Source organism: Xiphophorus hellerii, chromosome 1 (assembly GCF_003331165.1).
Source record: "Xiphophorus hellerii strain 12219 chromosome 1, Xiphophorus_hellerii-4.1, whole genome shotgun sequence".
Classification (NCBI taxonomy): domain Eukaryota; kingdom Metazoa; phylum Chordata; class Actinopteri; order Cyprinodontiformes; family Poeciliidae; genus Xiphophorus; species Xiphophorus hellerii.
In genome coordinates, this window is record NC_045672.1 from 14,796,885 (window position 1) to 14,824,814 (window position 27,930).

At 39.0% G+C, this 27,930-nt stretch overlaps 3 protein-coding genes across 4 annotated transcripts; 1 reads left to right on the top strand and 2 right to left on the bottom strand.

The window, feature by feature from the left end:
* Positions 1-584: 584 nt before the first annotated feature.
* On the bottom strand, positions 585-13,486 carry elapor1 (endosome-lysosome associated apoptosis and autophagy regulator 1). Its single transcript, XM_032573325.1, has 22 exons — positions 13,268-13,486; positions 11,707-11,827; positions 10,810-10,990; positions 10,580-10,727; positions 10,424-10,504; positions 10,231-10,336; positions 9,970-10,119; positions 9,661-9,749; positions 8,640-8,817; positions 7,922-8,050; positions 7,458-7,548; positions 7,188-7,290; positions 6,961-7,098; positions 5,704-5,967; positions 4,566-4,742; positions 4,345-4,495; positions 3,174-3,270; positions 2,786-2,887; positions 2,487-2,613; positions 2,087-2,265; positions 1,793-1,958; positions 585-1,716 (listed from the first exon to the last, which is right to left on the bottom strand). The coding sequence occupies exons 1-22, from the start codon at positions 13,355-13,357 to the stop codon at positions 1,633-1,635; spliced, it is 2,952 nt and encodes a 983-aa protein (XP_032429216.1). The 5' UTR covers positions 13,358-13,486; the 3' UTR covers positions 585-1,632.
* Positions 11,834-16,404, top strand: cfap276 (cilia and flagella associated protein 276). Of its 2 annotated transcripts, none has more exons than XR_004340622.1 (4): positions 11,834-12,403; positions 15,016-15,131; positions 15,213-15,324; positions 15,441-16,404. XR_004340622.1 is itself a non-coding variant. In XM_032573352.1 (4 exons), the coding sequence occupies exons 1-3, from the start codon at positions 14,071-14,073 to the stop codon at positions 15,319-15,321; spliced, it is 288 nt and encodes a 95-aa protein (XP_032429243.1). In that variant the 5' UTR covers positions 13,856-14,070; the 3' UTR covers positions 15,322-15,324; positions 15,441-16,404. The 2 variants fall into 2 exon arrangements, 1 of the variants encoding a protein (XP_032429243.1); XM_032573352.1 differs by lacking the exon at positions 11,834-12,403 and adding an exon at positions 13,856-14,133.
* On the bottom strand, positions 16,236-26,830 carry smc5 (structural maintenance of chromosomes 5). Its single transcript, XM_032573321.1, has 24 exons — positions 26,577-26,830; positions 24,497-24,638; positions 24,038-24,090; positions 23,741-23,903; positions 23,282-23,416; positions 22,985-23,125; positions 22,732-22,893; positions 22,367-22,438; positions 21,993-22,248; positions 21,711-21,865; positions 21,426-21,539; positions 21,235-21,329; positions 20,555-20,687; positions 19,807-19,980; positions 19,489-19,658; positions 19,216-19,339; positions 18,911-19,033; positions 18,699-18,824; positions 18,492-18,587; positions 17,844-17,948; positions 17,632-17,751; positions 17,175-17,354; positions 16,921-17,016; positions 16,236-16,616 (listed from the first exon to the last, which is right to left on the bottom strand). The coding sequence occupies exons 1-24, from the start codon at positions 26,726-26,728 to the stop codon at positions 16,482-16,484; spliced, it is 3,222 nt and encodes a 1,073-aa protein (XP_032429212.1). The 5' UTR covers positions 26,729-26,830; the 3' UTR covers positions 16,236-16,481.
* Positions 26,831-27,930: the final 1,100 nt, after the last annotated feature.

A 27,930-nucleotide genomic window follows, 5' to 3' on the forward strand; every position in this document is an offset into this window, starting at 1 on the left:
ATAATCATATCTAACATAATTTTAGAACGTGGGGAAAAATTCCCAGGATGTCATTTAGATCCAACAAATTAAATATTCCATTTCACAATGAGTACCTGAAGCCTGTACGGACATACTAATATGATGAAATGAAATTTTAAAAAACAACTATCAATTGTACATTTGGAATGTCACTATAGATTAAATATAATTTTCCATTCCAATTATTTAGTTTTTAACAAAAAATATATAATAGATAAATGAAAAGTGATATTTTAAAGTATGAAAACCATCCCTTTTCTATACCCACTGAACCATGCAGTCTTTGGGATGCAACGTGGACAAGTCACCAGAAACAATGTTAACCACAGCGCTATCATGCAACCCACATTGGAAAATGTTGCAAAGAATGAGATGAGGATTATAACAAAACGAAAACATGATGTTTAAAAATACAGTAAAACCCCCTTATAAACTTTTTCTTCAGACTTAGCATCCGCAAATCTTGCTGGGTGGAGTTTCCTACTCATTTTGGTTTTCTCACCAGACAAGAAGAATAGAAAAATAAGCAGATAAAAAAATAGAAGTGCTTCTCAATATTGAAATGGGTTTAAAAGAAAATATTTATTAGCTGAATCCATCAAATAACACATTGTAAAATAAGCACTTGAAGGAAGCATACATTTTCAATTTAACTGCTGATTATATATATATTTTTATGTGATATTGTAGAAGGCAGCAGTAAAAACTAAATAAATTCATATAATGCTAAAACAAACTTGACTGAATAAAGAGCTTAACCTGATTTAAAAACAAATGAAATAATATAACCACATTCGACATTATGAAAAACTGTTAAAAATAATGACACCTCATCCAGATGGGGGGAAATCTCTGATGTTGAAGGATACAGTAAATCCTTCTCAGATACATCTTGCATCTCAAACTCAGAGTTGGAGTTGCATGAGACACCAAATACAATCTCCATTTCAATCATTTCAGTTTTTATATTATCCACAGCAGTAAAAAGTAACTGAAGTAAAAATATAAGTAAAAGTATGTCTCAATAATAGGTGAAAAAACTTTAAACAAAAGTTTAAAGTATTATCTGGGCCGACAATGAGAATGAGAAGGTTAATAAGTGGTCATATCAACTGTTGTTGATTCTTACTATGTCCTTCTTTATTGTATTTAATAATAGAGAATTTACATTACAAGGTACATGGAACATTAATACAAAATCAAATTCAAAACCTTTTGCTTTTTATGTTTGTGAAACTTAAAAAGCAAACCGATAAAATGAAATAATGAAAGGAGGGCAAATAAATGTATCTCCATCTTGAATACCTTAAAATAATTGGCTTTACAAATCCATTAAACGTAACTACATTCAGGTTTCAATCGTGTTTAAAAATCACAGTGAATACCTGCGTAGACATTTTGAACTTTAACTTCAGATTTAGAATTTTATCATGCGAAATAGAATAGAAAATAAACATTCTCAGTGAAATTTGTAAGAAAAAATATTTGAAACTAATTAAGCACCCTGTTTTACTTTACAAAAACTCTTAACATATGCACAGACATTGAAACTCTAAAACTGAAGGCTTCTTCAGTGTTCAAAGAGATACTTATCATCCTCTTTCAGCATCATCAGTCCTCCTCCTCCTCTTCATCCTCTTGTTGGTGCTTGTAAGAAGATTTGAGTGGAACTGAGTCAAATCCATCTGATGTCCTCTGTGAAAACAATGATGATATTAAAGGTGATATTGAACATTATGTAAATTTAAATGTACATGGGATAGTCACTGACCTCTCGTGAGAAAGACTTTATTTTGGTAAAGAAGGATTTATGAGTGAGATCCATGAGGTCGTCCTCAGCGTCCTCTCCCTCCATTATCGCACAGCTGTCAGCAGTCGGTAGCTCACACTCTTTACCTTCAGAGCTCATCATCAGCCTGGAGTATTTATACTGCAGCCTGACAAAATGAAATAATCAGATAACATCTATTACAAAGGATTTGGTCATGGTCTGCATATGCTAACGTCCTTGCGCACATTATATGTCATAAGATGTGAGAGGATGTTTAAAAAGTCTTAGTCTAACTTGCGCGTCTTCTTCCAAAAATAACAACTGAGGCTGATGAGAAGCAGAGCAGCAGTCAGTCCTATGGAAACGCCAAGCTTGAGCCAGACATCCATAGTCACACAAGCGCTGACTTTTTGTGGTGGCAGGGATTCTCCTCCATAACACTGCAGAGGCTGCTGCCACACATAGGTTATTCTCTGAAAGACACAAATAGTCAGATCTCCTCACATTTAAAGTCAGCTCTAGTTAAAAAGGTGCCAAACATTTGGACTTTTATGCAGTTTTATCATGTCACAAACTCCAATGTATCTAAAAATTTGAGGTTTTACCACAAATTCTTGATTAAAGTGCAATTTGGACTTTGACTGTGCCGTCTTGACACATGAATACGCTTTGCCTGATGAGTCGAGTTTGATACCTGGATCCCCTGGATGCAAGCGCTGACAATCTCTCGGTAGTGATCTGTGGTGCACAGCGGGCATGCGTGCTGGCTCTCCCACAGGAAGTGAAAAGTGCAACCATCACATGTCCCCTCAGAACATTTACTGTGAACGAAACAAGGTCAGAGATAAAATCACAGGCTCTTCAAAGTGTCCCTTTAACGCAGGTCGGCGTCGGTGAGGTTAATATGTCAAATGATGGTGAATAATGTGGCTGTTAGACTATGAGTGTGTAAATTAAAGGTCAGAAGTTGAGCTCTGGTAATTTGTGCAGCACCTGGGCAGCGTGATGAGGTCTTCAATGTTGGCTGTGGGGTTGCATCGAAGTCTGACAGTGGCTGACCTGCCCTGTTTGCAAGCTTGGGTTGTATCACTGGACCTGCAAAGATCACAGGCATAATGTTGACGGAGTCCAGCATGGAACAAATTTTAAATTGTACTAAATTGAGTGAAAAATATATCTATATATAATCTAAAATGAATCTTTTACTGTATAGACTTGATAGAATCATTTTGTTTGTAAAGTAAATCTGAAAAAGTACTGAGGATAATTAGGTCCTAACTTCACCCAAAGTAGTTAAGCAAACAAGAACATTCCTAAATATTATCTTTGTATGATAATGGCATTAAGTTCCAATAAAGTGAATATTTGTCATTTTGTTTACTTGTAATAGAATATGACATCTGGCAGCTGAAGTGAAGCTGAGGGGAACATCCATGATGGAGAGGAGATGCCTCCCAGAGTCGTCTCGGTGGTCACACCTTCAAAATGAAACACAAACATTTTTACCAGTTTGATCACATGCACACAATCCAAATGCTTCAACATTTTCTGTTCTAGTAACTCCAGAACACAAAGTAAGTCTAATGTTGGATGGAGGAGTGCTCTGTCTTACATATTACTAAGCTGTTCTGGTCAATGTCATTATACTGACATTTGATAATTGACAATTTAAAAAAAATAAAATTAAAAGCCATATCAAACATTAGTAATGTCATGAAGTGTGGTGGTGAAAGCGGTGAGGGAGACGCAGCAGACCCAGATGAGATGAATGATGGAAGTTCAATGATGACAATAGACTTAAATAAGTCCAGAAGTCCACAAAACCTGGCAGCACAGTAGAACAGAAGGCTAGGGTTCAGCACTGGTAGCAACAGGCTACTCGCATGGACAAGACACATTGACAAGGACCCGACGAGGAACAAGGAACACAGGTGGAGTTAAATATACAGAGGGTAATCAAGGAAACGAGAGACACCAGGGAACAATCAAGGGGAGGACAGAACAGCATGGAGACTCAGAAACACAGAAAACTCTAAATAAACACACAGAAAAACACAGATCACGACAAGTAAATAAAATCCCCCATCACATTAAAACTAAAACTGGAAGCTGGAAAACTCAAAAGGAAATTCTATCTAAATTCTGAACTTTTCTTTTTCTTTTTTTTGTAAACTTTGACATAAATAGTCAGATTTAAATTTTTTGACACAAATAAACAGCCGTTTTCTACACTTCAAACTATTCAAACCACACAGGTGGAAACTCACAGTACCCTTTCCCTACAAACCAGCATAAAAAAATCCTGCCTATATATGGGTTATAACATGTTTTTGCCACATATGGTATCCCATAAAGTGACATTTGTCTTCTTTTCTTTCTCTTTTTCTATTTAGCTATTTTCGGTTACTTTGATCTGTAGTCTAAAACTTCATCTGTCTCCCCTTTCTTATAAAGACAGCAAAATGCCTAATTTGTTTTTAGCTTGAAATAAAAAATGCTACAAACATGTTTATTTAATTTGATCAGTTGAAAACCATAGATTAGCTCCATACCAATGAGTGTGTCACCAATGGCGAATGGCTGTGAGGACACCATGCTCTGACTGCGGATGTCAGAAGGAACCACAGTGGACTGACAGACGTAGCCTTTGACCACTTTCCCACTCTCCGTTACGTTGTCCACACAGGAGGCTGGCACCCGACTCTGTGGGAGCAACACTCTCAAATCACACAACAACTTTTAGCAATAAAGATCTTTAGGGTCACTTTCTTACCTCTCTCCCACACAGATTCAGATTAAAGTGATGAAAATACCGCAGGCCTCTGTTGGTGAAACGCGGACTGCCGGTGAAGCCGGTGACGTTAGACAGCAGAGAGAAATCGTAGGTCTGCACAGCCTTTCCACTGCTTTGAACCCTGAATGTGCAGTCGCTGAGACAAGCTGTGTAGGCCTGCAGATCAGAAGTCAGAGTTATGGCTAGTACATGTACATCTACATGTATGCACTTTATCTGTGGTTAAGTGGAAAGCCAGAAATAAAACAGAGTGGAGAAACATCAGCTAAAATAGTGGAAAATGTTACATGGTTACATCTGTAATTCTATATTTTTAAGCCTGGCCACAGATTCCCATCGGATTTAAGGCTGGAGTCTAACTTAATATGGTTTGATCCATACCATTTTATTGCAGCTCTGATTTTTAGCAAAGCTGCCATTCTGAAAAAGTGAACCTCCACCCAGAACTCAACTTCCTCTCTTCAACACGTTTCTTCTGTCCTTCTCTATAGCTTGAGGCAAACTGCAAAGTGGACTTCTTGTGGGGTTTTTTTCTGCAAAGGTTTTCTTCTTGGCAGACTTTCCATGAAGACAAATTGGTGGAGCTTATGACTAAAAGCTGTCCTGTCAACAGATTCTCCCACCTGAGCTGAGGATCCCTGCAGCTCCTCCAGAGTTACCATGAGCATATTGGCTTCTTCTCTGATTAATGCTCACCTTCTCACCCTGTCAGGATGTGAATGTTCATGTTTTGGTGATTGTTAGGTGATCTCTAAAAGCTTTTTGTTGCACTGTGTTTTATTTAAAGGAATCAAAGTAAAGGGGACTAACATCGTGCAGATGTGTAAAAATGTAAATTCATACACAGTATCATTATTCTTTGACGTCACACTAGTTAACATTTTAATAGAAGAGGAGTTTCATTGTTGGAAGACTTATATTTGTGCCAAACCTATTTTTACACTAAAATATGTTTTCCAGATTTCACCTCTGCTCGGTAGCAATAAAATTATGGAATCCTATACAGTTGTAGTTAGAGTTTAATTTGACAAGTAAGTCTGATAACATAAGTTTGTGAAGAAAAAGAAGAAAGGAAAGGCGTGGGCCTTTAAATGCCCTCCAAAATACAGTATGTTACCCTGTTTCTCTCTGTGTTTGGTCCACACTGGACACACGCTACCTCTCCAACGGGCTGAATGGATCTGATGTAGGTGTTTGGCGGACAGCTCTCACACGCTCCTGTGGCATTGACCATGTAGTGTCCAGGTGGGCAGGGAACACAGGAGGAGTCGGTCTTATCAGGCGTCACAGCACAGCGGCGACACTGAGAGGCCACTCCTCCAATCACATTGGTGATGTGGATGGAGTAGATCTTTGCAGCATCGGTGCTAAAGTTCCTGTCCTGAGAACCAGAAATGCAGTTTCTCACTAAGTGGTATTACTTTCTGCAGAAAATAATGCAATTCAAAGCCTATCTCTAAAAGGCTAATCTTATACAATTAAGACAGAAGGAGTAGAGAGTATGGTTTCCATGCAGCTCAAGGCTGCCATCTAGAGTTGAACACCGAATTAAGGGAATAAAGACATTATTTCTATAGAGAATTGAAGCTGCTTGTAAAAGCAATTGTGCAAGACATTTGAAAATGGTTTTTTGCATTCGCATATCTAACTGTACAGCGGTAGCACTCTTAAATATGCTTTATCTTACTGGACTATTGGATGCTGCATCTAATAAATTTTCATATACGCATCTTTTCAAAGCAGGCTACAGCAACATTATAGGTTTGGTGGCTGAATTATTGTCTTTCTTGAAAAACGTAAACATTCCTCTTTCTGAACCCATCTTTCTCAGATATTTGAAAATGTTTTCCAGTTAAAATGATGAAAATCTGTAAATAAATCAGCTCCTTTGATCTTCACAAAGGCCTTTTAATGAGATAAAATCCTACCTTTGCATTAATATACACTTTCAAAACTAAAGGAGACAGACAAAAAACACATTTTAATAATTTGTGACAAAGTCTCTGATTTCAGTCCTCGAGAGGCACCAGGATAAAATGGCTAAATTATCATCTCAGCGTGCTATCAAGAGCTGGAGAAGCCTGGTAATGAGCCATTCATTTGATTTAGGTGTGTTGGCACAGAAGTTCATCTAAAAGTTACAAGATTTTGGGGGAAAATTGGAAGAGAAAATTATTTTACTGTGTTTTCAATTTGAATATTTCATCTTGAATATGTCTAGATGGGACCCATCAGCATCAGGATTTACTCCCTAGGCTTTATAGTCAGCTCTGAACTTCAACAGAATGAACGATTTATGCCCGATAACAGCTGGCAGAAATGTTTGGAAGTTGGCAGGTGAGCTGTCATTATTAAGGTGTGTGATGCGTCTCACCATGCTGAATTCCTCAGTGCGTTGAAAGGTCCAGGTGAAGCTGACAGTGTTGTTACTCTGGATCAAGTAGGAGTACGACTGCTTACTGTTTCTGCCTTTCCACTGCTCCACCAAATAATTATTCCACTTATTGTAGCCCTGCAGAGAAATATTTCCACGTTATTAATTTATATTTGCTGTACATTAATTCCTAACAAATGCAGGAAAAAAACAACAACTTTACGTACCACTAGGAAGTAAAATTTGCAGTCAGCCGTACAGAGGGTTTCAAATACGAAGGTGATGTGAGACAGTTCACTCATCTCATTGTCTTTACCCGTGGTCTGAGCCCTTATAGAGTCAAGAAACAATTTATTAGACTTTACATACAATGCCTCGTAAATCATCCATACGCCTGGAATTGTTTCATTAAAACCATTTTTCTTTCACTTTACAACTGTGCACTACTTGAAGTTGGCTCATCTTATAAAATGCTAATTAATTTGGGAAATTCTCACCTGTATCCAGGAACATTGAGGGTCAGCGTCAGGTAGTCGGTGTCCTGAACCCCCGGTGTGGTGTAGATGTACTCTCCAGCCACTTCCCATGCTGCCATTGCAGAATTATATTAGCAGCAACAACAGTAACAACACTCAAACCCTGACCATCAGTTTGGGGTTGGTTCATCCCAACCCCAAACTAATTGTGACTAAAGCCAAGAAGAAAGAAACCTTAAGTTGGCGTCTGCCCAGGTCATTTTGTCCCAATCATATCTTGTAAAATTCTTGTTAAATTTTAGGAGCTTTTACTAAGTTTTGACATTTTCAAAACAGTCTCAGCTTCAGAGCCGTTATATTCTTCTTTCTGCATGTTTAAGTTTTGCTTTACTACTTTTCTTCTGCTTCTTATTGTTTCATCCATTAACACACTGCCTGTTTTGTGAGTAATTCAAATATCCCTGGACCAGGATCTGCTCTCTCACCGGTTCTCCGGTCTGAGTTGCTGAACTCCTGGTGGAGGACGGAGCTCTCCATGTTCCTCGGCATGGTGGGCCACCATTTGTACTCAAATCCCAGCAGTGGCTCTGTGCCAACAGGGCACTTCTCACAAACTGTGAACAAACAAAGCTGCATAGTCAGGACATGGTAGTACTGCCAGTTCTATTGTATGAGTGTTTAGATGAAATTTGTGACATTTTTAGTAATATTTAATATCTTTGTTAAATACCACATGGTGTAGCTTTGCAAAATAATTATATCAACGTCAAGCCTGTTTTATTAATCACTTGCTTTTGAATAATCCATTTTCAAGATGTTTTTTTGTTAATTGATGGCAAAACCTTCCTAGCTATACGAAACATACACACTAGAATCCTTAAACCAGACTCTGGCATCTTCAGAAATCAGTGTGGAAATACAATTATTTGTAGATGATATACTGTATGTATTATGAACTTAGGTTGCTTGACTTATTTGGAAGCAATTAACCGATGCAAACTAAAAACATTTTGTGTTAGCATACGGTAGCACACATAGTCTCCATGCAGCACATAAAACAACAATCCACAAAGACAGTCACATGTGGATTGATACAGTCACATGTCTAATGAGATATGATTTTCTGATTTAGCTTGGTTTTGCAGTATGAGAGCGTTTGCATTAGCGCCACAGTAAAATAAAAAGTTAGTACTGATTATGAACCTTTTCCATCTGAGTAGGAATCGTTGCTGCAGGGCTCACATGCTGAGGAGTTAGTCACAAAGAAGCCCGGGTTGCACGGCGGGCACGTCTGCTTCTTCCCTGACGCTGGCAGCTTCACCGCTCCTTCGACAGTCTCACTGCAAATCTTTGGTTCGATCCATTTGTACATGAGCTGAGTCTGAGACACACATGGATACAGGACATTTGAGATGGTCAGGTCAGAGTGTTTTACAAAAGCATTTAAATATGTTTAGCCTTTCGCATTCGGCCACAAATTTGAATAATGTGACATAGGTCATCACAAAGCAGTTCATAAATGCCAAGCAGAGTGACATTTGGTTTTCAAAAAATCAAAGTGTGTTGTGGGTATGTATTCAAAACCCTCTGAATCAGTAGATTGTCTGCTGTAATTAAAGCTACAAATCTTTTGGGGCGTCTACCAGCTTTATACACCTAGAAACTAAATGTTTGACGAAATAGCTTGAGCTCAGTCAAGTTGGGCAAAAACCATCTGTAAACATGGCTTTAAAATCTTGTCATAGATTCTCAGTTGGATTAGGTTTGCATTTTGATTGGACCATTTTAAGATACAAATATGAATATTGTTTGATGGCGTTTTAGTTTGGGTGACGTGTGATATACTTTCTATCGCACACAGTTTTTCATATGAAACATGATCTGCCCAGCATTTGATATGTTTGCAGAGTGGGATGCTGAAGAATATCTTTATTTATGCTGGTATCATATTGCACTCAGATGGACTCTATTTACCTCTTAGTTTCACTAGGATACAAGATTGAAAGGGGCCCAAATGCAAATGCAAGCCACCATTGTCTTTCAAAATTTGAAGACCATAACCAAGACTAATGTGGCAAAATGGGGAAAAGTTCATTGGTTATGAATATTTGTCCTAATCACTCCAAACAGCCAGTTAAATGTAATTACATTGAATGTGGGTTACAAAAAAATATCCTCTCTAAAGCTGCTTGCCCCACAAAACAAGGCAATTTTCCATAATTACCTTTCCCTCAGAGTCACAGGGGGTGTGGGTGTAAAAGTAGTCATTTTCCGTGCATGCAGGCCTTGGCTTGCAGCTCCCTGAGCCAGGTGCTGGTGGCAAAACACACAAGTAAAAACCGAGCTAACAGACGTGAAAGAGAATAAAACTCACATTAAGATTTTGCGATAGGAACTCTCAGCCACCTCCTGGGCACCAAATGTTCTACTTTGCATGCTGGCAACATTGTTTAAGTGCAAATAAGTAAGTATATAAAGGTGTGTAGAAGAGATGTAAAAATAAATAAATAAATTAAAAAAAAAAAACGTGTACCAGCATAGCTGTCTGATTCACAGTCGTGGCAAACGGTGGCCCCCTTGTTGGAGTACGTATCTGCAGGGCAGGGGGCGCAGCGGGCGGATCCTGCTGTCGAGCTGTGTGTGCCTGGCTTACAGTGGAAACACTCAGATGTGTAGGCAACCCCTGTAGGAAAAAGATCAATCAGCAATTAATCATTAACAGACAAAGGATGTCGGGGGAAGAAAACTAAACGTTCATTCTCCCTGCACACACAAATGGGAAGCTTCAATGTACCTGAGACCTGGATGTTTCTTAACAGCACAGGTTTGACAGCACTACCCAGCAGAGCAAATGTTGTGGTTCTCCAGTACAGAACATTGTTGCCTGTGCTCAGCTCTATCTGTAGAGAAGAAATGTGAAGGGGGGGGGGAGATCTGCTTTTTGTCTATAAGAAGACAGATGAGGAATTGCGTTGAAGTGGACGAACCTTGTAGTGGCTCCAGTTTCTCTCTGAAATCCTCATCCAGCGGCTGTCAGAATCTGTGGCCTGACACTGGTCGTTCTGAACCTAAAGAGGAGCGGGAACCTTTACCCCAATTTTCCTTTTGCACACCAGAAGCTGTAACACAGCAGCTGCACTTACAAAGAACTCAAAGTAGATGCTGCTGTCCGGGTAGAAATATTCAAAGGACAAGGCTCCAGGTGTCTTCAGGCTCACAGCATAAGAGAGTGTTGCAGTGCACTCATCTGTGTTGGAGGCTGCATAGTCACCCTTTGGTGTCCAGGTAGAGCTGCAAGAACAGAAACAGTTTATTGAAAGCCTTAAACCATAAATAATATTTTATATTACAACCAGTTACTGTTTATACCCACTTGGAACAGTTTATAAAGGCATTCCCCTCACTTGTCGTCATCCCATGAGTAATAAAGCCCGTTGGTAGGATGTCCCACTCGTCAAAGGCAACGCTGGTTCCCAATGAGTAGGTGCCTGCAGCGCACTTCTGGCACTGCTGCAACTGCATGTCAAGGAACTCTCCTTCACTGCAAGAAAATGCTAAACACAGGAAAAACAAGAAAACATGAAGATAATGTAAACAAGCAGTGCTGTTACTAATGTTTAAACCCTCTCTAATTCATTTAAATGTGATCTACCAGTTTATTGAACTTCTTTAAGGTGGTCTTAATCAATGGTTCGCCAGAATATCTGAAGGCCGGACACTGCAGCCATCTTCTCGTCAAATCTGAATAGCTTCCCTGTTTAGAAAAGCACCTCCACAACATGAGGATTGTCCCACCTGAGCTGTGGATTCCTGCAGCTCCTCTAGACTTACCATGGGACTCTTGGCTCCTACTCTGATAAATACTCAGTTTAGGTGGACAGTCATACTTTGGTAGGCTTGAAGTTTGGTAAGCTTTCCATTTTCAGATGAGGAACTGAAAAGTGCTCCATGAATTTCTCAAAAGTTTTAAATATCATTTTAAAACTACCCTCTACTATAAACCTTTGCACACTTTTACTGTGAAGCGAGCTAAATATACATGAATGACACTTTTAAAATATTTCGAAAACCAATGTAAAAAATTGTCCTTCCACTTCACAATGCTTCAGTACTTTTTGTCAATCAGCTAGATGAAATCACCCCAAAATGCATTTGGGATTATAACAAATATACCAACAGCTATTGATATATTTTTGCAAGCACTATATACTGAACATGTACAGGACAGTAAATGTGTAAAATAGGTTTCCAGACCACTGTGGTAACTTACTGCAGAGAGTTCCTTTGACTGGATCCGGGAGGCCTGTGCATGTCTCTGCTTTGTTGGGAATCGCTACCCTCCACCTTGACCCGAGTACGTCACACTCTGTATACTCAAAGTGATAATCAGACTGCAGAGGCAAAACACAGGTGTGACTTTCACACAGAGAGTCATAAAGTGTGTTTATAAAAGGATGCAAATATTTCTGGGGAAAAAAAACATTTAGAAAAAAGAAAACACCTTGAAACCAGTCACTTGGGAGTAAAACAATACAGATGTTTTCAACCAAGAATGAAAAGAAAAAGATACTACAGTTTGTAAAAATGAGATCACTGGGTCATTATGTACTTCTGGTATTTCAATCTTCTATCCAGGCCAGCCTCCTAAATAAATAAAAGGATAGGCTAATATTTGCTATGGGGCCATTTTGACTGTTAAACCTATCAAGGATGCTCTGCGGTTTTTCAGGGATTATTTGCTGAGCTGAAGGAAGAAAGGCTGATCCTTACAATCCTTCAGTAAACAAATATTAGAGTGCTGTTTGAACCAGCAGCGGCGCAGGGACAAAGTTTTAGCTATGCTCAACCGATCACACCCAAAGGGATATATTTTGGGACTTGACACCACCCCAGCCAATCCACGAGTACTGAGCTCTGCATAATCTGTAGATCTGGTCTCTGGTCAACAACAAGGTGTAATCGTCCAGGTAAGGTCACTCGGGGGACCAATTGCTGCTTTGTGGGATTAATAGTTAACAGAAACAGCAGCACCAGCACTCCTCTGCCTCTGTCTTTCTGTTAAAGCCCTGGCATTAGCCGACCTTAGGGAATTAGCGTGTTTGAGTGGGGGTGTCTAATGTAAAAATGCAGCAAACTGGAGATGGGTCTTAACTTAATCACCTCCAATGAACAAACATGAGGGAAACCAAGGCAACAGGTCAACATGACAGCTGTTCTTCATGGTCAAAGAAACTGGCATGGAAACAGACTCACCTGTCCAGGATTACCTGTAAATTTATCTTTTAATAAATAACAGAAACCCAGTAGAACTTTAAAGCTGCTCGTAGTGCACTGTGGCTCAGAGTAGGCTGATATAAGAACGGTTTTGGCTGGTAGGAAAATTAACTGCTCTGATGCAAACCGAAAACAGATAAGGGAGGGTGGTGTGAGCGCAGAGCACCCTGCAGCATATGGACATTGTAGTAAAACAAGTGTTTAATAACCATAACAACAGATGGGAGCAGATTGCAATACAAACCCCTTGCTATGTACATTTCCCCCCCACACACATAGTACATCAGGAAGGCCAAAATGTTGTTACAGCTTCCAAAAGCCCCTTCTTAAATAAATGGATGCATTTCTTTACGTTAATGTATTATAAATTCTTACTTCCACTTCTGGCATTATATTTAATTTGGTGCTAGTTGAATATTTCTGCTAGTTATAAAATTATCCAAACATACTGTAGCATCTTTCAGCATTTCATGACCCCACCATCTGTCTCAGCTCACAACATCAACAAGGGGGGGGGAAAAAGTAACTGATGATAATAATAGTGTAAATCTTCTCACCCCTTTGCACATGGGCAAATCTGCAGAGGAGTGTGCAAAAGGCAGCCAAGATAAAACAGCAGAAAGAGCACAGATCCTCAGGTGCCCCATCTCAGCTCCGGCAGCGCTGAAGTGATGCAGCAGTGTTGACCTGGGCCCTCAGGTGCCTGGTGCATGACTGAGAGAGGTGTGGTTTACTGGGAGCAAACAGGAAGAGGCGATTGGCCCAGATGTTCTGCTGGATGATGCAAAAGGAGTTCCACTCTATCACCCATCACATTTCGCTTCACCCAAGGGAACGAAAAAGAAAGATCCCTTTCGTTTTCGTCTCTATTAAGCTTTTAATGCCAAACATTCAAGAGTTCACTCTTCCCCCCTCACTTTTTTTTCTAAAATAAAACAGTTAAAAGTGTTAAGTCTAGATATTTACTTGACAAGGATAAAAGAAAAAAAAACAAAACATTTATTTCCGGAGTAAATAAGTTTAAATGTCAGTAGAAATATCCAATCTTTATTTTATGATTTTGAAAATTAAGTAAAACATGAATTTTATTCATAGATTTGTGAAAATATAATACAGTATTACAAATATGACGTCTACATTTTAATTATCTTAAAGATAATTTTGGCAAGGAGGGCTTTTTTCATTGAGAAGGAAAATAGCTTTATTCATAACTTTAGAACAGACGGTGTAAAAATCCCCGCATTTCTTCTAAGCGAACCGGAAACCAGGTTGCTACGCAACGTTGGAGTTCGCAACACCGTCTCTGGTTGCAGCAACAAAAGTTTAGGGGCCAGTTTAAGGTCCAGTTTGCCCATTCAGTATGTCGAAGGGGGATCCGAACCCATCTTCTCCAAAACTGGGGGACGAGTTCAGCCATCGGCAGGTGGGCTAAGCTTTGAGCGAGTTAACACCGAGTGTTGTTGCTCCACAGGTAACGGCGGTAATGCGGTTTGCTTTTCAACTAAATATTTTAGTTAAAACATGGTATTAAAAGAAAGTGATTCACCCATTTATTTATGTTTCACATTTTAAAAGGGGGCTTTCTTGTGAATAAATGCTTTTCCAGGAGTGTGGGTACTGACAGGGTGGAGCCCTAAATCATTTTCTTCCCTCTGGCGTCAATTTGTTGCTGAGTTTGAGCAACCTTGATGACTTTCGAGGTTTCAGTCTATCGTCCACCTTTAGGGTCTTGTAATTTAATGTGTAAATTATTAAACAAAGCTAAAATAAAAATACTTTAAACCAACTTATATAGAAGCTACAGTTTTTGCAGGCCTTACCCTTTTGTCCAAATAAATAAATAAATGTTTATTGCACAGTAATTCAATAATTTCAAACTATAAAATGGTGTTATAGTGCAGTTAAATCCAATTTTTGTATTCTCATAAAAATATGTATTTTAGCAGCCCCGCTATTGTGTAAAAACATTTAAATGATAATGTTCATGTAGATATATGTTGAGTAAAATGTCCCAAGGTTCACAATGAGTTAAAAAACAAAAGAAAATCCTACACTGGGCATAGACATAATTTACATTGTGATGGCAGATGAATTACACTTGACAAATTCCACCATCAGGAAACCATATTTATTCAAATAATCTAAAAGGCTGGACATATTAGTCCTTTTACACTGATACAAGTGCAGCGTTGCATTTCTTGTTTATTAAAAAATTCTTTGCTGCTCTGTTTGTGCAGAGAAAGCCACCTGCAGTAGCTACCAGTTCACATCTCAAAGGAGAAAATTTCTTCTTTGTCGTCCTCAGGCTCCAAGGGACAGCCTGGATTTCAAACTGAATACGATCTACGACCACGGCACGGACTTATTCTGGAGCAAGAATCAAATGGTGTGCCAGAGAGAAACCATCACTGTTGGCAAACGGTGGGTGAGAGGGATGATGTGTCAGGGGAGTTTCAGGCAGTTCAACACGTGTAATTCTTTCTTCTTTTTTTTTTTTATCAGAAGGAAAAGGAAAAACTTAGAGAAGCAGCTCATGCTACAACAAGAGCAAAAGGAGGGCATTAGAGTTTGGATCGACCCGAAGAGGAACACCTACCACTACCTGACATGACGGGTAAAATGTTGTAATGAAATAACATATACAGCAGCTAATACTTGATTAAACATCAACTCATTCTGAAAAGTAAGTAAACAAGTCATTTTATTTGAACACGTGAATATTTTCCGCAGGAAAATATTGTCAGGCGCTCTGCTTTCTCAACAATTAGAACTTCAGCTTTGGAGGAGGCTTCAAGAACTACCAACTACTGCTGCTGCTAACCAGGACGTCCTGACAATAAAACAGTCCTGTCAGTGTTTTTTGTTTTGCCGGTGCGTGAACAAACCAAAAACAGAACAATATAGTGTAATGTAGTATCATTTTCATACTCGATACACCAAATGTTTTTCTTTTGGCTTGGTGAATACTAAACATTCACCAAGTAGAAAAAGAAGAGAGTTGAAGCTGCTTTTAATTTGGCAGTGCAGTAAAGAACAAATTCAGTGGTTTCTTTTTGGACAAACTTTGATCAGTCTATATCTATAAAACTAAAAAAATCTGGGCCGGTTTATCCTCAGAAAATAGAGACGCTTTAAATACTTATGACTTAAAAAGAACTTGTAGATTAATACCTGAATTTCATAATATGTCTAAGAAAAAAATGGGGATTACAATGCAAAACTGAACGTAGTTCAAGGACGTCAAGTTTTGTTTCAAAAAGGAAAATTAACTAGTCAAAAAATGTTTAACTACCATTTGTATTCAGTTGTGTTCAATGAAGTAGCTAGAAAATCTCACCAAAAATGGAGATCATCCAAATGTAAATCAGTGTCATCCCCCTTTAGCTTTCCAGAAATTCTGATTTTTCTTTTATTCTCTTTTATCCTCAATTTAAATTTTTCAGTGCTTCCAGTCTTTCCAAGACAGCATATAAAAAGTGGTTTTGGACATTTCTGTCTACTTTATATAAAAGAGTAACACACCAACTCACAAAACAATTTATTTAGACATATCACACCGTATTACATTTTTTGCTTCAAAACATGCTGAACAGAAAGTGGAAATGTGCAAATAGTAAATAGTGACTTTAAATCTCTGTCTAGTTAACCATGAAAATAAAATGTAAAGTCAAAGATGTAAGTGGGGTATTGATATGAACAACTAAACTTCCAATTTTAAACCCCGTGTGAAATATCTCAGTGCCAGTTTTGAAATGTTTAGCCCTGTTGGGTTTATGCCCTGGCTTTTCTTTGGCGGCGGCGTAGGATGAAAGCCGTTGTGTCCCATTCGTTGGGAGGAAGCATGTGAGGCCCGTTATGGATGCAGAGAATGGTCATCTCCTCGGCGTACTGCAGATTCTGCAGCAGCTACCGACAAAAAAGAAACAAAAATACTAAGAGTTCAGAACCTGAGAGAAGAAAAAAAAATACAACTTCCTCTGATGGGTGCCAAAACAGAAAACAACAGGTTTTTTATCCAAGAACCGTTGAGATGCAAAGATTTTTATTTAGAGGCAAGAAATATTAAGTTAAAACACAAAAGGGTCATGAGCTAAATAATTTTTTTTTAAAAAGACAGATAAACTAACTTTAGTGGTTGAGTATTTCACAAAAGCTGCTCTGTGGAGCAGGAAGTGACACCAACTGCGGTCAATCAAGTAGACACACTTACTTTTGGCGTGATGAAGAAGTACTGAGACGTCGTCTCTTTGCAGGCGGTCCGGACCACAATGTCAAACACTCTCCTTTCATTTACAGGATCCATTCCCTAGGAAACGAAACACACACAGACACAGATATTCACCTAAAAAAAAAAAAAAAAAACGTACTCCAGCTGCATTTCTTTCTGCCGCACCTTTTAGATCGACTTCACATCGGGCTGTCATTTATACTGTAAATAAAAGTATAATTAAGAACAAAGTGTACCTGGTTGATCTCATCCACCACTCTGAAGGGGCAGCGGTTCAGCTCCTGCAAGGCCATCAGATAAAGCATGGTGGAGACGCTGCGCTCTCCTCCGCTCTGATGGTGCGGCGTGAGCTCGTGAAGCTGCGTGCTGCTGTGGAACTTCACACGAATGCGAATCCCGTACTTGTCGTATTCCTCCTGAAGGAAAGCACAACAGCAAATATGAAACAATTCCACCGAAAGAGATTTGAGAGTAGGCAAAAGTCAAGCAATCAACAAGGTTTGTGCAAGATGTTTTAAAAGCGCTAAAGGGAAATATCTGAGAATATTTACCTTTTTATTTAAAATATGGTTCAATCTACATACATAATAATTGATTCTAATATTTAAAATTCGCACAGTTGTTAGAATAAAGCTCTTGATCATGGATTATGATTTATCTCTGTACTTTGTGTTGCCCCTGATTGTTTTTTACCTCATTCTCTGAGTGCAAATCCACCTCTCCTGCACACTCCATGGAGCGGAAGAAGTTACTGAACTTGTCATTTATCTGTTCCACCAGCTGCTTCAGAGGGTTCAGCCAGCGTTCCTTCGCCTGTAACACACACACACACACCCCCACATCATTGTTAGAAAAACTACAGACAATGCGAATTCAATAGAACTGCTGCTCATAACATAATGCACCTCAGATATATTCTGCCTGTAGGCATTCAAGGAGTCTGTCTTATTTTGAAGCTCTTTCTCCAGATGTTTGATCTCCTGCTCTCTCCTGTTGTACTCCTCAACAACCTTCACCACAGGGTCAAACAGGACAAATGTTTACACTCCAACACAAGAAAACTGCAAATAAACAAATTCTTTTTGGTCTACTTTCTCGTAAAAATATCGTCATTCACATGAAAAAAGACAAAACTAACTTAAAAGTAACTTCAGCAAGCTATCGGAGCTTGTTTAAGTACGTAATTCCTTAATATTGATTGAAAAAGTAATAGTTACACTGGCGGATTATTTCACTAATAAGACATTTTCCCCATGTCATATGTGAAATAATTTGCCAGTGTACCTAGTACTTCTTTTAATTAACATTAAGGAATCATTTACTTAAAACAAACTGATACATCTTGCCGGAAAGTCATGTGTAAATTAGTTTTGTCTTATTTCAAGTGTACCAAGACATTTTCACTAGACCAAACTACTAGTTAAGGTTTTGTGTTTTTGCAGTGAAATAATCACAATAATAAGCTTAGGTTTCTTCATTAGTGACAAAATCCCTGTTTTTACTTGCGGTTTTCTTACAAGTAGCCAAGTTAAACAAGTTTTTGACTCTCTTACGCTTTCACTGAGACCAGTGAAGCACTCGGCTCTGGAGCGTTCCTCGTTCAGCATGGCATCGACCTCATCCAGCGTGTCGGGCAGTTTGCTGAAAGCCTGCATTAACATAACAGCTAATAAGTATATATCAGCCACAAAAGGCTTTCACGCCATATGACCAGGACAATATTCTGTCGGAAGATATGAAGATGGAGAATGAAGACTAACATGGCGCAGGTCTTCTGATAACGCCTCGTCTGGCTGCATCCGACAGTTGGACTTCGCCCTCTTCAGCAGGCCTTTGCACTGTTCAGTCAGCTGGAGCTTCCTCTGCTCCAGACGGCTGCATCTTTGCTGCAATGAGAAGGTAAATGAAGGCCGTGCCATCAGATCCTCGGTAGAAACGCGGCAGCAATCCAGCAGTGCGTTGCTCAGCTTACTTCCATGGTTTTAAATTCAGAGGCACTGTCCCTGCAGTCGTTTTCCAGCTTGTTCTTCTCTGCTGTTAACCCCGCCATCTCCAAAGCCAGATGCACCTTCTCCATCGTCAGCTTGGCTCTCAGCTGCAGACGATGAGAAGATGGTGGAAGTGTTAATGCGCAGTGCAGAATGTAGTGTTGCTCTGCAGCATGCGAACACATTGCATCATAGAAATGGCAGATCTTTAAGGGCTTTAAACCCCCCACATATAGGAAACGCAGGATGATCTTGAACGTGTTTTGTTTCAAGGTTGAATATTTCATACCTTCATTTGAGCCACGATTGCTGTAGCTATGGTGACCTTCAGGAAATTGACAGCCTTAATTTTTTCTTTAGTTTCCTCTTCAACTTTTTTCAGATCGACAACATTCTGCTCCATCTGCTTCAGACTAAAAACATACAATAAAAGGATTAGATTGTTCTTAAAGTTTAAATTTGCCCCATCTATGCCACTTTAAAGAGATGTGCTTTCATTAAAGTATGAAAATATGTCAATATTTACAAAAAACACCCCTCTGTCCTTTCCCCACAGGCTTACCTGTCCTGTTTTGTGCTGATTTTCTGTTCCAGTTGTCTCCTCTTCCCCTTCAGCTCAGAGAGACGTTTCTTCTCTGATAACAGTTCGTTTTCTTTGCGATCCAGAGCGGCAGCCTCCTTTTCCAGGGCCTTCATTTGCTCATCAATCTCTCGCAGTCTTGACTCACAGGCCTAATTGGAACAGAGATGAACAAGACGGATTGAAGTCCTAAGAAACAAACCCAACATTCTGTATTTGAACCAAGATTCCCGAACCATGATGGCTGAAGAAAAGGGTTTGGGTTTTGCTTTCAGGTTTGCTTTAATATGAAGTTCTTACCTTCATCTGCTGCTCCACTTGCCGTTTCTCCTCAGCATCCACGGTTATTGAGAGGTACTGAGAGGCGTGCAAAGCCGAGTTGCTGGTGCTTATCTTGTTGGAATAGAAGGACCTTTTTACATTGTACCTCTCATCTGTTGTGTATAACACCCTAAGGTAGGGCTCCTCAATCACCTGAGAGAACATTGAAAACAATAAGTTAGAGACCTTTCTAAAAATGTAAACAAAAATTTGAAAGAAAGGCAACACTTCCTTAAAAAAAAAAATCTAGATAAATGCACCATGTTGATTACAAAACATTAAAATGACATTTTTGGAATAGATCTGTCACAGTAACAAATTTTGCTGGACGATAAATTGTCCAAGTAATTATTGTGATAAACGATAATATTGTTTTGAGACCATTTTCGAGCATTGCATTCATAAATTCGCTCCGCCTCAAAGACCGATGTACTTTAATTTGTAAGGAACACTTAACATTGGAACTGGAAGGAATCTTAAAATAAAATACAACAACCAAACACAATAAATAAAATGGATTATGATTTCTCCATACACAAAAATGCCCTTCAAAAAATATAGAATGAGCTCAATTTCTGAATAGAAATTGTTGGGCTTATTTTAACTTATATGCGATTAGTTGATTAATTCCTTATTGCGACGGGCTTATATGGGAATTAAAATATTTTCCCCAGATTTATTTGAAAGTCTTATAAAGGATTGGACAGAAATAAGAACAGGACCGTACCGTTTTGATGAGAGCTTTGGTCTGTTCGTTTCCCACTGGCACATCGTGCACCTTGTACTGGAAGCAAAGGTAACTCATCACCTCATCAGGAGCATCAAACATCTCACGGAGGTAAGTGAAGAAGCCAAAACGTCTGCAAACGTAAACGTTTCTTAAACCACTATAATAACTCCATGCTAATCCGTGAAATCTGTTCATACAAACAAGTTCAACAGTAGGAAAACAACTGGGTGCACAGTTTTGAATATAATGCCCACCCATTATGCACTTTGTTGATGAAATTCATTTAAATTCTTTGCACAATCAGACCAACCAGAAAAAGAAGGAATCAAATGCATAATTAAAGTCCCTAATTAATAAAATATTCATAGAGGTAAGGAGTGTGCATAAGACCAGCCCTTTGTCTTGAATCTGTGGAAGTCATCAAGTCCCTTAAACCTTCCTGACTTTAGAAATACAAAAGTGTGGTGATGTATTTTTTTTATATTTCACAAAATCATGGTACAGACATCTCATACACACCTTGGACCACTTTTGTTAAACTTGTGTGAAGAATGAACAAAGTTATGTTCCACAGGGTCCCTGTTCAGGAACATTTAATACAATCTATTTGGGACACAGCCTACAGACCGTCGGTATACATTACACAATTTGACCTTCAGGAAAATAAAATCTCTCACCTCAGGGACTCGATGTTTCGGGATGGCGCCCGCTTGGAACACGACTCCGGTGGAGCAGAAATGGAGTTAACTTTCAAGTTCATTTTGTCACGGACCTGTGGACAAGGAGTGGTCGCAAAGCAAATTTTGCTTTTAGACTCAGTCAGAGGAAATGTCGAAGCCGCAGGTTAGACAGTGAGCACAACCCGGACCTCGGTCATAAACTTTTCCATGTCGTCCTTCCTCTGGAAAACGAACGCCCGCAGGTCGTGGAAGGAGATGTGGCTCTCCACATACTTGGCAAATTCGGGATTCTTTACATTCACCTGTGGGACAGAAGGAAGAGTTACAATTGAAGCCCAAAAGCAAAAATCACAAATAATAATGCAGCCATTTTTGATCAAATTCAGCTTCTCAGTTTAGTATGAAATCAGCACTTTTCTTTGACTTTTCCTGAATATAAACCATCTTTTCTACACTATATGAGTGGGACTCACCACCAGCATAATGGGTTCATGGACATTTCCTTCAAAGAGCTCTCGGTTCTTCCTCAGCCACTGGAGGGCAGCGTGTGTATCCTTGTGGCGTCCTCGCAGCTTCTCTTCTTTGGCGTTCATTATGTTGTTCATGTCCTTAAGCTTCCTTACCAACACTACAAATAAGCAAAAAAATAAAAACATGCAATCTTTGCACAAATTGCAAAGATTGCAAATTGTGCAGCTTTAAAAAAAAAAAAGTTCCTGCAATTTTTTTTTTCTAGATCAAACTTGAAATCTGACTTTTCGACTCGGCGCTGATGTTGTCGCCCTCCCTGCGCAGGTCCGCCCTCTCTCCTTCGATCTTTGCTCTCTCCACCTGGATGCGCCTCAGCTCCATGTTGACGGCGTTGATCTGTGGTGTCACGTCCGGCTGGTCACTGATTTTGGCCAGCTCCGACTTCAGGTCCTCGATGGTCAGTCTGGTGTTATTGATCCGCTTCTGGTGGTCCTCCTCTTCGGTCTGCTTCAGTCGCAGGTTCTGTTTAATGTCGTCGATCTGTAGCGGAGAGTGAGCCGCGCGGAACGTTACTTCATGCCTGTGTTTTTCTGAAATCTCTTTTTTTTTTAAAAAAAGATCAAACAAGTGACGTTTCTTGTCGGAGAATCAGTCTTGCCTCTTTGTGTTTCCGATCCAGCTGATCTTGTTTCTGTTTGCACTTCACAGAGGCCTCTTTGATTGCTGCAGTCTGAAGAACAAACCTCATTTTAATGATAATCAAAGATTATAGAAAGTTAAGTACTAATACCTGGGTAGAAAAACAAATGGATGACAGAAGGGTGGATGGATGTTTAACAGAACGGGATAGGATATGAAGCATAACATTTCAATTATTTTTCCATATATTCTTCCAACTTTAGTATGTTTAAAACATTGTAATTAAGTTACTTTAATTTTCTAATATAAATCACTTGTAGCAAGAAGTTACAGAAAGTAAATGTAACAGAAAAGGTATCATTATATTCATGATAACTTTGTCACCTTGGCCTTCATTTGCGACTCGTTGGGCTTCAGCTGGTTGTCAATCTGCTGGATCTTCTTCAACATGGGCGCCTGCGCCTGCCTCAGGGCAGACAGCTGCTTTTTGGCCTCTTCCCGCTCCATCTTCAAGCCCTCCAGCTCCTTACGTGCGGTCTCATACTCCTAGTCCCACGGCCAAAAGAGTACAGTTATTTCACGACTGGACTGAATTTCTCTTCCCTCTTGTGTTGTGTGCATCGTCTCAACAACTCACCACCCACGGCTTCTTCTTTTCTAGCAACTCAATGACATCCAGGTGCCTTTTCTTTTCGTAATAACGGTTTACGTCGATCTTGTTCCTCTCGTTCCTCTGCTTGGCCTTTTCTAGGAAGCTCGCCTTCTCCTTCACAACATTCTACAGAAAAACAACCCACGCCATCAGAAACCTGACCCAACGTTGTAACTTTCACAAGAACTAACACTAAACTTACATCCAGTAACACTACAGTGTAACTGATCATGACATCTTGTATATAGAAATTAGAGGATTATCTAATCTTCTCTTTCTTACCTCCAGTTCTCGCTCTTTGTTGCGGAAGTTTTTGAGCTCGCAGTGGTACTCGTACATTTCTGGTGGCCCAACTGACTTCTCAGTTGCCTCGAGAAGTTCAATTTTGGACATCTTTGCAAACTCTCCAACTTTTTCCTGCAAAGGATCAAGGAACGGTCTGATATTAATGTGGGGGGGGGACATTCAAAACTTTATTTACCACATCTGAAGGCTTTGGTTATGTTCGACTTTATTTTGGGGCATCACTGTTGAATAGAAATATACACCCTACTTTTTGGATTTTGTAAAAGGTTATGAAAACAATGTATCACTTTACTTTCACTTCACACTTACGGTCACATCAAACTGCCAATAAAATACATTAAGAACTCAAACTATAATATAATAATACATAAAACAGTCTAAGGGGATGGAAGACTTTTTTTTAAAGCTATTTAATCATACTCTGCATCAACCTACCTGAGGTAGAAACTGGCAGAGGTTGCTGACTTGGATCTGGAGAGCTTTCACCTCCTCCTCCACTTTTTTCTGGTTGCTGATTCCACCATTTATCATCCACAGCGACTGATTGTTCTCCACATGGATCTCTCGGCTAATTACCAAATTACCTCCATTTTTAAACCTTTGTGAATTTACACAATGAAAAGTTACATTTTGGCCACATAGAAGATTAATAATCTAGTAACAAGACTATACACTGGAACTTTCTTAAAAACAAAAGGTGTTCGTAAAATGAAAGCGTTGACTATCACTTACAGCTCTATCTCAACAAAACCTTTTTGACAGCCACGTTTCACATAAAGCCCAACCTAAACACACAAACAAATCTGTTAATAATCATGAACTACAAAAAAAATGACAGGTGCAAAATTGAAAGGCGAATGTGTAGTTTTAATCTGTAAATGCTAATGTGTTTTTAATAATATTGACATTATAGTTCTTTCTTTAGAAAAAGGAGGGTAAAGTGGAAATAATACAAACTCTGTCACTAGTTTAGTGGATTCCACAAAGCTGGGCTCCATACTGACCTTTACATTTATATATAATTTTTTTATAAGACACAGATCAAACAATATTACTGTAGCTTCCAACAGCTAATTGCCAAAAATATTTAATATCTGCATCATTTACATCAGCTGTCTAACACATATTTAAAAATAAAGATCAAAATAGATTCATCATGTGTGAAGCCTTGGTTGGGATTCTACTTTTTACCTTGTCTCCTCTGCCCAGAGTTACAGTCCGGCCAGCCAGAACCAGGCATATGGCGCACACAATACTGGACTTTCCGGTTCCGTTGGCTCCAACAATCATGTTCAGATTCGGCCCAGGACGCACCACAGAGTAGTCGTATGTCCTGTTGGTGCACAAAAGGACACATCTAAGTTTGTCCTGCTGTATTTCAGAGCACAAGTGAAAAATCAAACTGATAATCAACCTTGATTATCAGTTTAATTTCAGACTGATGATGTGTTGGGCTCTTTCTCTCTGTCTGGTTCTGTTCCGTTAGTTTTAGATGAAGAAAATATTCCAGCCACTATTCTAATTCTGCTGGCATACAATGGAAAGCAAGCGGCCCCAATTATAAGATTGTGCAAACTTTTTAACAAGGTTTTAACCAGATTAAAGCATCTAACATGCAAAATATGAATAATGATGGTAACATCTTGTGATTGTATTTGTACTAAAGTGAATCTTACAAATCCTTTACAAATGAATGGAAGCCCCTTGAACCTTCTCATGTTACAGCTTCCAAGTCATGTATTGCATTTGGGTTTTATATGACAAAATACATGCCTTAATAAATCTCTTTCAAATGCAATTAAAAGAGATTCTCAACGACCTAGTTTGCGGTTTTATAACCACTTTTTCTTGCAAAACAACTAATTATTAGTCAGACTGGATTTAGAGGCCCAGTGAACAGCAATTTTCAAGTCCTTCCACAAGTTTTAGATTAGATTTTAAATCTAGGCTTTGACTGAGCCATTTGAATAGATACACTGGCTTCCATCTAAACCACCGCCTTCTTTCTCTGGCAATATGTTTAGCTTCACTGTCTTGCTACAAAGTGAATATACTGTATAAGTCAGTCTTGTGTCTTCTGCGACGCTATAGAACATCCTCCCTACAGCGTGCCATTTCACCATGGGGTTGGGTGTGTTTAGAGTGAAGAGCAGACTGCTCTGTGTTAGTTTATTTGCATCTGGTCCAAAGATTTACATTTTGGTCCCATCTGATCAAAGCACCTGCTCTCACATGTTTGTTGTGTTCACTGTATGGATTTTTGCTAATATAAAAGAGGCTTCTCTCTACCTACTTAAACAGTGGAATCCTTCTGTTTTATCGGACGGGTATATTGGTGGCGTGTACGACTAATCTCCTGAAAAACAGATTCTCCCACCTGAGCTGTGGATTTCTGCAGATCCTGGTTTACTGTAAGTGTCTTGGTTGCTTCTCTGATTGTTGCTCTCCTTTCCTTCGTCTGCCAGTGAAGGTGGACAGCCTCATCTTGACGGTTTAACAGAGTTGCTATACTAATTTGATTTAGAAAAGGTCAACCGAACAACGCTAAATGTGATGCTCAAATCTGTTCTACAACCTCTCTGCAACTTTAGGATGTTTGGTGTGCCTCATGATTTATTATCACTAGTAAACGTGATGCCTCTGCAGAACAGCTGGATTTAAACTGAGATTAAATTACACAAAAGGGAACTGTATTTTACAAATTATGAGACATTTGAATGCATGTCGCTTTATTTTATTCAGAAGCGAAAGAGGGTTGAATATAAATGTATTAGATAGTTTTTAGATTTTAACTAGTAAAATAATCTAAAATCCAAGTATCAATCTTCTTTACTTCTACTTATTTATATGCTACATCCGTAGTAACAGCCCATCACATAAAACACATACAAAATACAGTTAACCTTCCCAAAATGACGTGACAGATTTAATAAAAGACTTCAACATGTATGAATAGTTTGTAAAAAAAAAAAAAAGCTAGTGCCCTGACTATGAGCCAGAGTTAGCTAGCTTAATAAGTTCGTTAGTGCCTGCTGTGGAACCTGTTGGTTTGTTGTCGCTCATTTCAGACTTATTCATATCTAAAGAGTTTATAAAAGTTTAATAAACTTTAAATATTAGCCGTAGCAAATGTGTTAGCGGGTAGCCTGGCAGCCCTCTGTGTCAATGTAACTAAAGGGTTTTTGTTTTGTTTTTTTTTCTTCCAGCGGCAGTTTAAGCTCACAGCCGTTGGTCTCAGCAGCTGGCTGACAGAGTAGGAAACACGACTTACAGGAAGCTTTTCATCGTGATGCGAAGTATGGAGCCCTCCACAAAGGAGCCAGCTTCTCCTGCTCCTTCGGGGCCCCTGGATAAGCTCGCAGAAACCGTTTGTGAGCCGCTGGAGATGAGGCTAAGCCGCTGTCTTTTACCGGGCTCCGCCATAACGAGAAAAAGAAAAGGAATTTGGAAGAAAACAGGACGAGATTCGGAGAGCAGCCGCACTCCCGCGTCTTGCTAAGTTTTTCAAGAAACGCGATTGGACCATTCGGGTCACGTGTATATACAAATTATGACGTCAAAGGAAACGCTCGACATGTGGGAGTTGTAGTTTGTAAAGCGCGAACCCATAGTGTTTTTACTTATTTTCATTTAAGTGTCGGTATTATGGTAACATGTATTTTCCAGGGAGATCGTTACATTTCATAGCACAGTGAAGTACCTATGTTACCTTCACTTCTTTAAAAAGTGCTGCATATCAAACATAGCTTAAAAACAATCGACTTTGAAATTTGGCGCCTTGAACTTCTTTCGCACGTCATCACAACAAAGCTCCTCCATTATGCCGTTAACAACCATTCTTATTCAGATATGATTCGTGATTTTTTTTTTTTATCTGCACTGTGGAGAAAAATCTGGATTTTTTTTGGATGATGTAGGTCATGTTCTCCGCAATTCGGGCAGGGGAATCCGCCTTCAGTTCATATTAAAATTATTTTACAGTACAGTAGTTATTTGTAAAAAAAAATAAATAAATAAAAAATGTTTATACAGTACTTTTTATTTGTTAAACAAATGTTTGGGCCTGTAAAAAGGTTTTGTTCTTTGTTTTCAATGTATTATGGAGTGTTTCATTGTATAATAATTATATATATATAAAAAATAAAGGTTACTACTTCGCGGATTTCGCCTATAGCGGGTTCTTTATGGAACGTAACCCCCGCGAAAAACGAGGGTTCACTGTACATACAAAACGCAAAAATATCACTTCCTTCATCAGAATATCCTATCCATTTAAAAATGAAAAGCAATCGCAGATGTTTGCGCTAATCCTTTTATGAGAATACCCTACCTTTAAAAAAACATTTTAAATACAGAGGTACTTGTAACACAATGTGTCCACCGGATTGCGCAGGTCGCTGTGCACCTGAAATGATACTATATGCTTAATATAAACTATTACACAGCTTCAATATCTGACATAATATCACTACCAACATGCTCTTTTTAGCACCCAAATCAATCAATCAATCAGGCAGGCAGGTGATCCCTCAGAGGATAAGCATGTTGGATAACGGATAGGCGGATTTCTGTTGTCATTTGCACATTCCAATTTGTTTTTTCCTCCCCTCACTTCTTATAGTCTC